The 15,087-nt window shown below is 46.5% G+C and overlaps 1 protein-coding gene across 1 annotated transcript in view; it reads left to right on the plus strand.

Moving 5' to 3' along the window:
- The first annotated feature begins 790 nt into the window (after positions 1-790).
- The window catches only part of LOC115776688 (contactin-associated protein-like 5), a 242,758-nt gene continuing 228,461 nt past the window's right edge, over positions 791-15,087 (plus strand). Inside the window, exon 1 of the mRNA XM_030724438.1 lies at positions 791-895. Within this exon, the coding sequence (XP_030580298.1) occupies positions 811-895 (85 nt within the window). The 5' untranslated portion in view covers positions 791-810. The remainder of the gene's footprint in view (positions 896-15,087) is intronic.

The raw sequence follows: 15,087 nt of genomic DNA on the forward strand, positions 1-15,087 counted from the left end.
GAGCCTGGTTGTGCTGGAGGTTTCTTCCTGTTAAAAGGGAGTTTTTCCTTTCCACTGTCGCCAAGTGCTTGCTCATAGGGGGTCGTTTTGACTGTTGGGTTTTCTCTGTATTATTGTAGGGTCTTTACCCACAATACAAAGCGCCTTGAGGCGACAGTTTGTTGTGATTTGGCGCTATATAAATAAAATTGAATTGAATTGAATTGAATCAAAATAGGAGGGTCTAGCCTGGCATATAAAATGCACTACATCTGTGCTGCTTGCGGGACATGGCTGTCCGTTGCAGAAATCCTCAATTTCAGAGGGGAGAGAAGCTAAAGACTGGAGGCTCCAGCATAGCACGAACAGTTCATAAACAATTTTAAATGCGCAAAAAAAATTTATTAACTGATTAAGTCGTGTTTTAGACTGCTTATTGTTAGCGGATCTATTCTGACCCAAAGTACAGCTGTGACCGGTTCTGAATGAGGAATTTACAGCAGACAGCTGCTCCAACTCTTGCCGGTACTGTGTACCGGCGCAGAATCTTTTAGTGGTACCGGACCGTACCGGCTTACTTTCACCCCTGGTCATGAGAAAACTTTATTTCATATGACTGTATATTTGCTGTTGTTGATTCTGAAAAACAAGTGATCTGTAGTCTGTGATGGTCCTGCCATTTCTCCAAACTTTAATCCATCCCCAGTTTCAGAACCAGACCTCCAGACAATGATGTCCAGTGATTCGTGTGATTTGTGAATGCCAATACTAGCTTATAGGTTATTATTTTCGTTTTCCTTTACAGATACGTGTAACAGTCCTTTGGTGTCCATGTTACCGCCATCATCTTTCCAGAGCTCTTCACAGTTCTCCATCAGTTATGCTGCCCACAATGCTAAGCTCAACAGAAGAGATGGTAAGGGAAAGAGAGGCTATCCAGTCATTTCACATGCAGTACATATACACAGCTCATCTGCTACAGCCATCTGCCACTTCCCTCTCTACATCATATTTAAAACTTTACATGATACCAAAATGTATACTCCATGCTGTTTTATTTTTTCTTTTTGAATGCAAACACTGTTTATCTTGTCATAATTCTGTGGTTGATGGACACAGATTCAGGCCACAATTCAACAGGTTTATTAATAATATTTCCACACAGACAGGCCTCATTAGGCCTCAGAGAAAATAGGCCTTGTAAGCAATTCAGTTCAATTCAGTTTTATTTATATAGCACCAAATCACAACAAACAGTTGCCTCAAGGTGTTTTATATTGTAGGTAAAGACCTTAGCTGGATTGTGAGTTAATGATATTTTCCCTCATACTATGTCATAGAAAAATGCCAAAGAAAAACTCCCTTTTTTTTTTTTTTTTTTTTTTTTTTTTTTTTTTTTTTTTTTAGCCTGTCATGTCTGGTAGATCTTGCAAGCAGAACTGTGATCTGAATGCGTTGTTGTGCCAAACATATTTGCTATTTCAAGATGAGCTCTATAGGTTCTCAATAGGCTCTTCTTGTTGATGTTTTAACCCTTTATTTTATTTATCTGAGTTATTTTTCCACATACTATGTAACAGCCAGAGCTGACAGGCTGAAGAAGAGGAAAATAAAGAGAAGAAAAAGGGAGAGAGAAAGGGAGCAAAAAAAAAAGGGGAAAGAGCACAAGTCTATTAATCAGATACTTCATCACTTTAACATATAAAAAAATACTATCAATACTTGCAAAAATAAATTTGTGTGTGAAAAACAAAACTAACAAAGCATGTTACGCACACCAACAATTTTGTTGAGTTGTGATTGAGTGGGCGTTTGTGTCTGTGTCATGTTTGTGTCTGTGTCATGGAACGTACTTACCAATGAGGGCAAAACGCTGCAGCTCCACCCATCAGAAGCCAGAGGCAGGTACGGAAAGCCCCCGGAACCCCAGGCCACCAGCAGCCCACCAAGAGCCAGGAAGACCCCCGGCCACTCAGTCCAAAGACAACCGCACACCTACCCCAGCAGACGGGAGAGGGTGGTCTCAGACGGAGCCCCCCCAGTCGAGGAGCGAGGGCTCCAGGGAACCCAAGGCGATGAGAAGCCAGCCCCCCCCCCAGCGGCCAGCCCCCTGCACTGGCCGGCGGCAGGGCTCCCGGGCCCACGGCACCCAAGGACCGCCCGACCCTCCACAGAGCCCCCCCCCACGCCGAAGAAGCCAACGCAGCCCCGCACCGCACCCCCAAGGGGGGCAGGCCAGTACCCACGCCAGAACACCCAGCCCCACCCAGGAACCCCGAGGCACCCCCATCCCAGGGGGGTAGGGGGGAGGAGGCAACCAGCAAGGAGTGGCCAGGAGGCAAGGCACAAGGCCCAGACCCAGGTCCAGCCATACATACAAACACACCCAGACACCCGTGTACACATTTATACACAGACACTCATACATGCCCATACATACTTACCCACACACAGATATGCCATACATACACATTCACTCACCCACCCATACTCACGGAGACGGTGACAAATACACAAAGACACACATTCATCCATAGCTACCCACCCTCTGAAGGCGGGGCAAGTGGAAACCACCCCAGGGCCAACAGCGACCCCAGGACGCCACCAGCCCGGTCCCCAAGGAACCACCCGACCCCTACCCCGGGCGAGACGCAAGAAATCGGGGTGTAAGATGACCCATCCACCCCTCCTCCTCCCCAACTTGTAGGTCTATGTGTTAATGTTTGTGAGTGAATGAGGTGTATAGGGTGCAGTTAAAATTGAGGGGACAGTTATGCCACAAGCGCCAACTGTTGGTCGTCAGCGCTTGCCCACACTGCCCCCCCAAAACCCTCCATGTCTAAAGTGCAAATAAAATTTGGAGACAGACAGTGACGAGGATCCGAGTGGGGCCGCCTCAGCGGCCCATCTCATCAACCTCTGAGTAACATGCCTGCCCCAAAGGTCCTATGTGTATCAGGGTGTAAGTGTGTATGTGTTGTGAGTTATAATGACTAAAGTGCAATTAAAACGGAGAGGCAAGTGGTGGTGCAGCTCTCCACGTGGCCTCTCCATCCTACATCTGTGAGTGATGTGTATTCTGTGTGTGTGTGTGTGTGTGTTTGTGTATGGGGAGGGGGAGGGGGGGGGGGGCATATGACCAGGAAAAATCCTGGAAGAAGAGAGCCAGCTGTCCGCTGGCTCAATAGGCACCCCGACCTCCCACACCCCAGCACAGGGCAGGGGGAGGTGAGCCCGGGGCCGCGGTGACAGCATCCCGGAGCACTGCAGCACCCGAGGTTGGCGCCCTCGCCCCCACCGCAGAGGGCGGCCCGCTCCTCCTAGATGCCCATTCACTCAACAATAGACACAAACAGGCGACAGGACATACTGGCCTGGGCATGGAAATGCAGTGCCCAGTCCCCCCCAACCACCCCACCGCGGCCCCATCCCCCACCCCACCCCCCTGCAATGCAGGCACCCCAGGGCCCCAAAAGCGTAGACCGGACATCCCGACGTCAGGCCAACCCACCCCACCCGGCGGCGCGGCCGGGACAGCAGAGGCCCCCCCCGCGCCAGGGGGGACCCACCGGGAGCCGGCGTGGCCCCAGTGCCGGGGCCCCAGACCCCAGCCCCCAAGCCATACAGGGAAGACCAGCCAACCGACCGAGGGCCGGCACCACCCCCCCAAGCACCCCGCCCACACCCCAGGACCGAAGGCAGCACCATCCAAGCCCCCACCACCATCAACCAGGACAGGCACACAGACATCACCAGAAGGTCGCCCCAGGACCCCAGCCTCAGGAGGCTACCAGCTACCCAGGCCCCCGGAGTCCCCCCCCACCCCCCCACAAAGCACATCAGGAGCAGAGCCCGCAGCCCACCACCCCCACTAAGTAATGGAGCTGAGCAGTGGGAACCAAAGAGAGTCAAATTCCTCCAATTTGTTTTTAGAAGAAGCAGACATTCTCTCTAAACTAACATGATCTACTAATAAATTTCTGTACTGAGTAATACATAGTTTATTTTTTGTCTTCCAGTTCATGAGGATCATCTTCTTAGCGATGTACAAGGCAGTAAGAACTATGTGTGATATATTTAACTCCATAATTAATTCACTGACATCACCTAAGATGCATAGTCTGGGGGAAGTTGGGATATGACAGCTAAACCATGTGGATAGATCTTCACAAATCCTCTGCCAAAATCTCTGAACTGGTACACAAGACCACAGAGCGTGTAGATGATTATCCTCTGAATTGCTTGTACAGTGGGTGCATATGTTTGAGTGTGTAAGGCCCATTTGGAACATCCTTTGTCCAGTGTAGTATGTTCTATGGAGAATCTTATATTGTACAAGTTGTATTTGGGGTCTTTTAGTCATTTTGAAGATATTTAAACATATTTCTGTCCATAAATTTTGATCCAGGTTGACAGAAAGATCACGCTCCCATTTTGTAATTGGGAGGGAAACTGAATCATCAGTTTTTATTAATAATTTATATAATTTTGATAACAATTTTGGGGTACAGAGGTTAAGAAATTCTGTTACCCAAGTAGACATTTCTAGATTCAATTGATTAAGGTTAAATCTTCCCTGTAGGACGGACTTAACTTGTTGATATTCCAGAAATCTACCGTTGCCAATTCTATATTTTGATATAAGTTCTTGGAACGTGATAAAATTTCCATCTTGGATAATATGTTCTAAGTTATTTATACCCTTATCACGCCATAACGGAAAATTCAGCATTTTCTTTTTCTGACAAATATCTGGATTGTTCCAAATGGGTGTTAGTTTACAGGGGATGAGTGAAGACTTAGTTATCTTTAAAAATTCCCACCAGGCTGTCAGAGAGGTATTTATACTAAGGACTTTATAGCAGTTATGATGTTTAATACTGGAACTAATGAAAGGTAAATCTGAGATTTTTATTTTTCCACAAAACGCCTGTTCTAGATCCAGCCATGGGTTGTCTAATGAATTGGATTTGATCCACTTTGAAATATACTGCAATCTACTGCTTAAGAAATAGTAATAAAAGTTTGGTAATTCTAGACCTCCACTTTGTTTTGGCTTTTGTAAAGTTTTTAAGCTTATTCTTGACGGTTTGTTTTTCCATAAAAATTTTGAGATGTTTGAATCTAGTGACTTGAACCAAGGAATAGAAGGTTTATTAGGGATCAATGAAAATAGATAATTAATTTTTGGTAAAACCATCATTTTAATGGCAGCAACTCTCCCCATGAGTGATATAGGTAAACTGTTCCAACGTGTGAGATCATCCTCTATTGTTTTTAATAAGGGGATATGATTTAATCGTACCAAGTCTGAGAGCCTGGCGGAAAAATTTATGCCTAAATATCTAATATTTCCTGACTTTAGTGGGGTCCTAGAGGTTCTCTGGAAATTACAATTCAGAGGCAAAACTGTTGATTTACTCCAATTGATAGAGTAATCAGATATAGATGAGAACTTATCTATCAGTGTGATAGTCTTCAAAAGAGAGCCTTGTGAATTCCCAAGGAAAAGTAATACATCATCAGCATAAAGGCTAAGTTTATGGTTCATATTTTCAGTTTGAATCCCTTTAATATTTGCATTTTGACGGATTGCTGCTGCTAGCGGCTCAATGAAAATTACAAAAAGAGAGGGAGAGAGTGGGCAGCCCTGCCTAGTGCCCCTCTGCAGACTGAAACTTTGTGAAATGAGATCATTTGTCCTAACACGCGCATTCGGAGAGCTGTGTAGTGTTCTGATCCAGTTTACAAAGGATGAACCGAATCCAAATTTTTGCAGAACTGCTAGTAAGAATTTCCAATTTACCCGATCAAATGCCTTCTCTGCATCTAAAGACACGATTGTCGTCTCTAATTTGTTAATAGAACAATAGTCTATTATATTTATCAGTCGACGTGTATTATTGGCTGAGTGCCGACCCTTGATAAAGCCTGTTTGATCTGGATGTACAATAAATGGAGTAATACTTTCTAATCTTTTGGCAAGGGCTTTGCAAATTATTTTAAGATCTACATTAATGTGAGAGATTGGCCTGTAGCTGGATGGGAGTGTGGGGTCTTTGCCTGGTTTAAGAAGCAGGCTAATGTTAGCAGAGTTTAAGGTTGGAGATAAGATGTGGTCATTCTGAATCTGAGTTACCATTCTGAAAAAAATGGGAGCTAGCTCAGACCAAAATTCTTTATAAAACTCGGCTGGAAAACCATCTGGGCCTGGGGCTTTATTATTTGGGAGATGCTGTAGGGCTTCACTAAGTTCAGACAATGAAAGAGGTAAATCCAGAGCTGCAGCCTGGCTGTCATTTAGTTTTGGTAGATTTATATTATTAAGAAATTCTTCAATTTCAGTATCAGATGGGTTAATCTGTGGTGAATATAAGGCTTCATAGAAGTCTCTGAAAGAGTTATTTATTTGTTGTGGGTCATGAGTAATAATACCAGTCGAGTCTTTAATAGAAAAAATAGCTGTTTTTTCTTTATTCAGTTTTAATTGCTTGGCCAGGAATTTTCCAGATTTATTTCCATGCTCAAAGTTTTCCAAACGCAGCCTCTGCAACATAAATTGTGTCCTTTTATCAATTATTTCATTTAGCTCCAGTTTCAGTTTCCTCAGGCTGATAATTGTATGTTCTTGTGGTGAAGCGGCATAGGCAGTTTCTAAAGATTTAATTTTTTGTTCTAATTCTAACACAAGTGCTTTTTCTTTATTTTTCTTATGCGAGCAGTAAGATATTATTTTGCCCCGCATTACTGCCTTTCCTGCTTCCCAAAGAACACATGGTGATATTCCTGGAATATCATTATATTCTAAGTATGCTGACCATTCCTTTTTGAAATAATTAATAAAATCTTCTTCTTTAAGTAATGATGTATTAAATCTCCAGTTCCTGATTGGTGGTGTGACTCTTTTCTGTGTCAGAGACATAGACACCGGTGCATGATCGCTAATAGTGATAGGGTGAATCTGAGTGTCTGTGATATCCATCATTATGGAGCTGCTAACTAAAAAGTAATCTAAGCGGGAATGAGATTTGTGTACTGGTGAGAAATAACTATAATCTCTCAAAGTAGGGTGATGTGAACGCCAAGCATCGCAAAGTCCAAAATCCTTCATGTACTGTTTAAGAATGTCTGCAGACTGCCAGTTCCTCTGACTCACTGCTGTACTGAGCCTGTCAATATCTGCATTAAGTACCAGGTTGAAGTCTCCTCCTATTACAAGTGTGGTGTCAGAGTGATCTGAGAGTGAAGTGAACAAAGCATGAAAGAAGGAGGGGTCATCAACATTTGGTCCATATATACTAGCAATACATAAATCTGTATTCTGTATAGATAAATTAAGTATTATAAATCTACCTTCAGGGTCTATTGTACTGTTGCTAATGTTAAAGTTTATCTTCTTGTTAATCAATATAGCTACACCTCTTTGTTTGGAGTTATAGCAGGCTGAGTACGTGTGAGGGAACTGTGGAGAGGAAAGAGTGAGCACAGATGTTTTGGACACATGTGTCTCCTGTAGAAAAACAACATCTGCTTTTAAGTCTTTTAACCGATTAAAAATTTTTAGTCTCTTTTCCCTCGAACCAGCCCCGTGCACATTCCATGAGACAAATCTGAGTGTGCTCATATTTAAACTAACTGATGGACTGTTGTGTGCTCACTAAGGATGTGTGTGTGTGTGTACATATGTTCTGTATGTTGGCGTGTGCCCTTTATATTGATGTGTGCGTGTGTATGTGCGCTGTATGTTGGTGTGTGTGCATCTGCGCTGTATGTTAGTGTAGTAAACTGTAGCATTGTAAGTGACGTAAACATATTGCTGAGTGCAGAAAGAAAAAAGACGTGTAAAAAGTGACCTAAGTGACATAAGAATGAAATTAGATGAGGGGAAAACAAAACAGAACAAACAAACAAACAAACGATCACGGTACTATGCTGACTCGTCGGCGTTAATGGTACTACTTAGACAGATTTAGACTATTTAATGGTACTGTTTAGATGGTTGAGAAAAAAAAAAACTCAGAAAAGAACGTTAATATGGACACAGATCACCTGATCGATCAGCAGAGCCATGGCGTGGTGTTTTTGTCTCGGTAAAGCTGTCCGTTTACATACAGTTTGTCCACGGCGATGACAGCCCGGGAGCCTCCCTGCATGAGCTTCTTCCGGATAGGGAATAGAGCCTTGCGTCGCTCCAGAATCTCCTTTGGAAACTGGTCGTTGACGCTGAAGTCCGTCCCTCTCAGCTCCCGGCCGCGGCTCTTCACCAGCTCTTTTTCTTTGAAGTGTTCGAATTTGGCCACGATCGGTCTGGGTCTGCGTGCTCCGGGTCGCTTCCCTCCCAGGCGGTGGACTCTATGGAAGGCGATGGTCTTCACGGCGTCCTCCGGGAGCTTCAGGTGAGTTTGGATAAATTCCTTCACTGTAGCCTCCGGGTCCTCCTCTGCCTTCTCCGGGATACCTGAAAACACAAGATTTTCTCTCATGCTGCGGGCCTGAAGCTCGATAATCGATTCTTTAATTTTCTTATTTTCTTCTGAGAGCCGGGTCGTTTCCTCGGTGAGGGAATTCACCGACTCTCTGAGGACAGCGTTTTCAGCAGCCAGTGTTTCCACCTGATGCTGGCTGAACTCGACTGACTCCCGCAGGGCCTGAAACTCCTTGTGAAGGATTTCAACCAGGGCCAAGCGGGCGTCAAAGCTGGACAATTTGTTATTAATGGACTCCAGAATGTCCACAATATTGGTGGTGGGTGGCGAAGTTGCCTCCGGGGAATCTTCTGGGCGGCTTCTTTTTGTGGACGGCGTTGCTTTGCTGGTGGAGGGAGTCGGCGTCTTGTCTGTTTTCCCCATGACGACTCGCTCAAAACACCCGTCGATGTACCGCAGCAAACTATCCAGGTCCTCTTCACCGTCCTCCAGATTGTTGAAAATAATTTAAGTTAGGCTAAGAAACTACCTATATTTTTTAGTTTTAAGCCTGTCTAGTTATAAATTGGCGAAAAAAAAAAGGCTAATCACGCAAATGTTTGCTGATAGAGTCACGCCGCCATTAACGATACTGCCGAGATTCACAAAGTCTCGCGTGACTACAGCATAGTCACTCCCTTTTAATAAGAAGAAACCTCCGGCAGAACCAGGCTCAGGGAGGTGGAGTCATCTGCTGTGAGGGGAGAGAGACAGGACAAAAGACATGCTGTGGTAGAGAGCCAGAGATTGATAATAAGAAATGATTAAATGCAGAGTGAAGTATAAACAGAGTAAAAAGAGGTGAATGAAAGGAAACAGTGCATTATGGAAACCCCCCAGCAGCCTAGGCCTATAGCAGCATAACTAAGGGGTGGTTCAGGGTCACCTGATCCAACCCTAACTATAAGCTTGATCAAAAAGGAAAGTTTTAAGCCTAATCTTAAAAATAGAGAGGGTGTCTGTCTCCTGAATCCAAGCTGGGAGCTGGTTCCACAGAAGAGGGGCCTGAAAGCTGAAGGCTCTGCCTCCCATTCTACTCTTAAGTATCCTAGGAACCACAAGTAAGCCAGCAGTCTGAGAGTGAAGTGCTCTGTTGGGGTGATATGGGACTATGAGGTCTTTGAGATAAGATGGTGTAGGTGAGGAGAAGGAATGTCATTAAGACATTCCTTCTCCTCACCTACAAGGTCTTGAATAATTATTCAAGACCTTGTAGGCGAGGTGAAGGGAGCCAATGAAGAGAAGCCAATATGGGAGAAATCTGCTCTCTCTTTCTAGTCCCTGTCAGTAGTCTAGCTGCAGCATTTTGGATCACCTGAAGGCTTTTCATGGTTGTCTGTCTCTCTGCGTTGCCCCTGCTACAGGCTGGTGACCTGTACAGGGTGTACTCTGTCTCTCGCCCTATGCCAGCTGGGATAGACTGTTCGGCCCCTGTGACCCTGAACAGGATAAGTGGAAGAGAATGAATAGATGGATGTCACTCAAGTTTATTTGCATATGGAGGTAGATGAGCAAATATGCACACTGAAGGACATAGGGCTTGAAGCCAGAAGGGCGTAACTGACAGTTTGGTCAAAATTGAGATATATACATATCCAATGAAAGATCTTGATGTGCTCTATTTACTGTCAAAATTACAGAAGTATAAGATTTATAGAAATAGAGTTATTCAACAAAAAATGAAAAGACTTCACTCTGATTGCACACAAGAAGTTGGTGTCAAAAGGGCGTAAGTGCATTTTTGACAATGACAAGATTATTGTTCATTAATCGTTGTATCATAAATTTATAAAAACAAACATGCTTAAAAAAAAACTAAAATCAGTATACAAAGTAATTCACACTATGGTCATTTTTTTGTTTTGGCTCTCCTGTAAAGTTGATGAAATGTCACTAATGCACCTATGGCTCCAAGCCCTTGATATCCTGGTCAAAAATGACTCCAAGATTTCTCACAGTGTTACTGGAGGCCAAAGTAATGCCATCCAGAGTAAGTATCTGGTTTGGCACCATGTTTCTAAGATTTGTGGGGCCGAGTACAAGAATTTCAGTTTGATCTGAATTTAGAAGCAGGAAATTAGAGGTCATCCAGGCCTTAATGTCTTTAAGACATTCCTGCAGTTTAACTAATTGATGTGTGTCATCTGGCTTCATCGATAGATAAAGCTGGGTGTCATCTGCATAATCAGTAAAAATCTATCCAATGCATTCTAATAATGCTGCCTAAGGGAAGCACGTATAATGTAAATAAAATTGGTCCTAGCACAGAACCCTGTGGAACTCCATAATTACCCTTAGTGTGAGAAGAAGACTCCCCATTTACATGAGCAAATTGGAATCTTTTGGAATCTGAGGTCCAACAGGACAAGAACAGAGATGAGTCCACTGTCAGAGGCTGTAAGATCATTGGTAACCTTCACTAATGCTGTTTCTGTACTATGATGAATTCTGAAACCTGACTGAAACTCTTCAAATAAACGTTCCTCTGCAGATGATCAGTTAGATAAGGTGGTGATTCCTCCGTGAATCACCACCTTATCGTGGTGGAGGGGTTTGTGTGATCCCAGTGATCCCAGGAGCTATGTTGCCCGGGGGCTTGTCCCCCTGGTAGGGTCTTCCATGGCAAATTGGTCCTGGGTGAGGGTCCAGACAAAGAGCGGTTCAGAAGACCCCTATGTCTATAAAAGCAAGGGAACAGTTTACCCTGCCCGGGATAGGGTTACCGGGGCCCCACCCTGGAGCCAGGCCTGGGGAGGGAGCTCGAGGGAGAGCGTCTGGTGGCCGGGCATTAGCCCGTGGTGCTCGGCCAGGCGCAGCCCGAAGAGGTTACATGGGCCCGCCCTCCTGTAGGCCCACCACCCGCAGGAGGTGTCATAGGGGTTGGGTGCAGTGTGTGTCGGGCGGTGGCCGAGGGCGGAGGTCCTGGCGGACCGATCCCCGGCTATCAAGACTGGCTATTGGGACATGGAATGTCACCTCTCTGGTGGGGAAGGAGCCTGAGCTAGTGCGTGAGGTTGAGAGATACCAGCTAGATCTAGTTGGGCTCACCTCAACTCATGGCCTGGGCTCTGGAACCAGTCTCCTGGAGAAGGGCTCGACTCTGTTCCAGTCTGGAGTTGCCCTCGGTGAGAGGCGGCGAGCTGGGGTGGGTATTCTTGTATCCCCCCGGCTTGCTGCCTGTACATCGGAGTTTTCACCGGTGGACGACAGGGTAGTTTCCCTGCGCCTTCGGGCTGGGGAACGGCTCCTGACTGTTGTTTGCGCTTACACGCCGAATGACAGTTCAGAGTACCCACCCTTTTTGGAGTCACTGGGCGGGATGCTAGAGAGTGCTCCATCTGGTGACCCCATAGTCTTGCTGGGAAACTTCAAAGCTCACATGGGCAATGACAGTGAGACCTGGAGGGGTGTGATTGGGAGGAACGGCCTGCCCGATCTGAACCCGAAGGGTGTCTTGTTATTGGACTTCTGTGCAAACCACAGTTTGTCCATAACAAACACCATGTTCGAACATAAGGATGTCCATAAGTGCACATGGCACCAGGACACCCTAGATCGCAGGTCGATGATCGATTTTGTAATCGTATCATCAGATCTGCGGCCGTATGTTTTGGACACTCGGGTGAAGAGAGGAGCTGAGCTGTCAACTGATCACCACCTGGTGGTGAGTTGGATCAAGTGGCGGGGGAAGATGCTGGACAGACCTGGTGCACCTAAACGTATTGTGAGGGTGCGCTGGGAACGCCTGGCAGAAGCCCCAGTCCGGGACATCTTCAACTCCCACCTCCGGCAGAACTTCGACAGCATTCCGAGGGAGGCTGCGGACATTGAGTCAGAATGGACCATGTTCTGTAGTGGAAGCAGAGTCTGGGGACGAGGGGGATGACCTGGCCATCACTGGGGGTGAGGTCACTGAGGCAGTTAAACAACTCCTTGGTGGCAAGGCCCCTGGGGTGGACGAGATTCGCCCTGAGTTCCTGAAGGCTCTGGATGTTGTACGGCTGTCTTGGTTGACACGCCTCTGCAATATCGCGTGGAGATCTGGGGCAGTGCCACTGGATTGGCAGACTGGGGTTGTGGTCCCCATCTTTAAGAAGGGAGACCGGAGGGTGTGCTCCAACTTTCGAGGGATCACACTCCTCAGCCTCCCCGGAAAGGTCTATGCCAGGGTGCTGGAAAGGAGGGTGCGTCTGTTAGTCGAACCTCGGATCCAGGAGGAACAATGCGGTTTTCGTCCTGGTCGCGGAACGCTGGACCAGCTCTTTATCCTCTCGAGGATATTCGAGTGCGCATGGGAGTTTGCCCAACCAGTCTACATGTGCTTTGTGGACTTGGAGAAGGCATTCGACCGTGTCCCTCGGGGTATCCTCTGGGAGGTCCTGCGGGAGTATGGAGTGTCTGGCCCGTTGTTGCGGGCCATTCAGTCTCTGTACAACCGCAGTGAGAGCTTGGTCCGTATAGCCGACAATAAGTCGGATTCGTTTCCTGTGGGTGTTGGACTCCGCCAGGGATGCCCTTTGTCACCGATTCTGTTCATAACTTTTATGGACAGATTTTCTAGGCGTAGCCAGGTGGCGGAAGGCTTCTTCCTTGGTGGCCTCAGAGTCTCATCTCTGCTCTTTGCAGATGATGCGGTCCTGTTGGCTTAATCAGGGGGTGGCCTCCAGCTCGCAGTGGAATGGTTCGCAGCCGAGTGTGAAGTGGCCGGCATGAGAATCAGCACCTCTAAGTCTGAGGCCATGGTCCTCAGCCGGAAAAGGGTGGAGTACCCTCTCCGGCTCAGGAACGAGTTCTTGCCCCAAGTGGAGGAGTTCAAGTATCTCAGGGTCTTGTTCACGAGTGATGGGAGAAGGGAGCGGGAGATCAACAGACGGATCGGGGCTGCTTCTGCAGTGATGCGGACGCTACACCGGTCTGTCGTGGTGAAGAGGGAGTTTAGTGTAAAAGCGAAGCTCTCGATTTACCGGTTGATCTGCGTTCCTACCCTCACCTATGGTCACGAGCTTTGGGTAGTGACCAAAAGAATAAGATCGCGAATACAAGCGGCAGAAATGAGTTTCCTTCGAAGGGTGGCTGGCCTCTCCCTTAGAGATAAGGTGAGGAGTGCGGCCATCCGGGAGGGGCTCAGAGTAGAGCCGCTGCTCCTCCACATCGAAAGGAGCCAGTTGAGGTGGCTCGGGCATCTGATTAGGATGCCTCCTGGCCGCCTCTTGGGTGAGGTGTTCCGGGCATGTCCCACTGTGAGGAGACCCTGTGGTAGACCCAGGACACGCTGGAGAGATTATATCTCTCGGCTGGCCTGGGAACACCTTGGGGTCCCTCCGGATGAGCTAGAGGAGGTGGCTGGGGAAAGGGAAGCCTGGGCTTCTCTGCTTAGGTTCCTGCCCCCGCGATCCGGCCCCAGATAAGCGGAAGAGAATGGATGGATGGATGGATGGATGGATGGATGGATAGTTTTAGTCGACGAAATTATCGTAAGAATATAGTCGACTAAATCTACAGTCGATTTAGTCGACTAAAATATAAAGAGTGTAAAATGTAAATGTTTTTTCTTCATTTCCCTTGAATTAGTCATTATACACACTTACACAAAATTAAACATTTTTTAAAAGTTATGGAATATTATTAATAATGTTAACATTAGCATTGCACCTGCTTCCCACACACCTGATCATTAACACCACCTTACTGAGATAATACGAGCGTTTCACAGCAGGACACGCTCTGAAAGGTACAGGGAAGTGTTCAGGACTAAGATTATAAAGGCTAATCCACCGTGGTGTGGAGATTTTCTCTAAACACTAACGCTAAACTGGGAAAAACACTTTACCCTGCATGACATTAAAATGCTGACCTTTGCATGGAGATCTGGGTGACTGGTTTGCAGATGTTGTTTAAGATTTGTTGTGTTTTTACCTGAGATGGTCACCCCACATGGTTTACACATCGTTTTGTTTGTCACAACGTCAAAGGACAAATGTGTCCATACATCGGTTCTTCTCTTTCTCCCAGCTGACATTGTTTACATAACTTAGTTCTATCGGAAGTAACGACAAATCACAGGCTAGTTTGTTCTTCCCAGGTTTAGAGCAAATTTGTGCAACTGTGCATTTGATTGGATGTTTTCCTAACTTGTCCCGCCCTGTCACAAAATTAAATAAGTCCTGATTGGATTTCATCCCCGCCAAGCATTTTCGTCTCGTTTTCATTCGTTGACAAAAGTGTCAATTAGTGTCTTGGGTCTACCCAGGATGCCTCCTGGGCACCTCACTCAAGAGGTGCCCAGGAGGCATCAGAGTCAGATGCCCGAGCCACCTCAACTGGCTCCTCTCGATGTGGAGGTACAGAAGCTCTACTTTGAGCCCCTCCTAAATGGCCGCACTCCTCACACTATCTCTAAGAGAGAGGCCAGCCACCCTTCAAAGGAAACTAATTTCTGCCGCTTATAGTTGTGATCTTTCGGTCACTACCCAAAGCTCGTGAGTAAGGTAGGAATGTAGATTGACCGGTAAATCGACCGGTAAATCTACAGCTTTGCTTTTACACTCAGCTCCGTCTTCACCACGACAAACCGGTGCAGCGTCCGCATCACTGCAGAAGCAGCCCCGATCCATCTGTCAATCTCCCGCTCCCTTCTCCAGTC

Source organism: Archocentrus centrarchus, unplaced genomic scaffold, assembly GCF_007364275.1.
Source record: "Archocentrus centrarchus isolate MPI-CPG fArcCen1 unplaced genomic scaffold, fArcCen1 scaffold_36_ctg1, whole genome shotgun sequence".
Classification (NCBI taxonomy): Eukaryota; Metazoa; Chordata; class Actinopteri; order Cichliformes; family Cichlidae; genus Archocentrus; species Archocentrus centrarchus.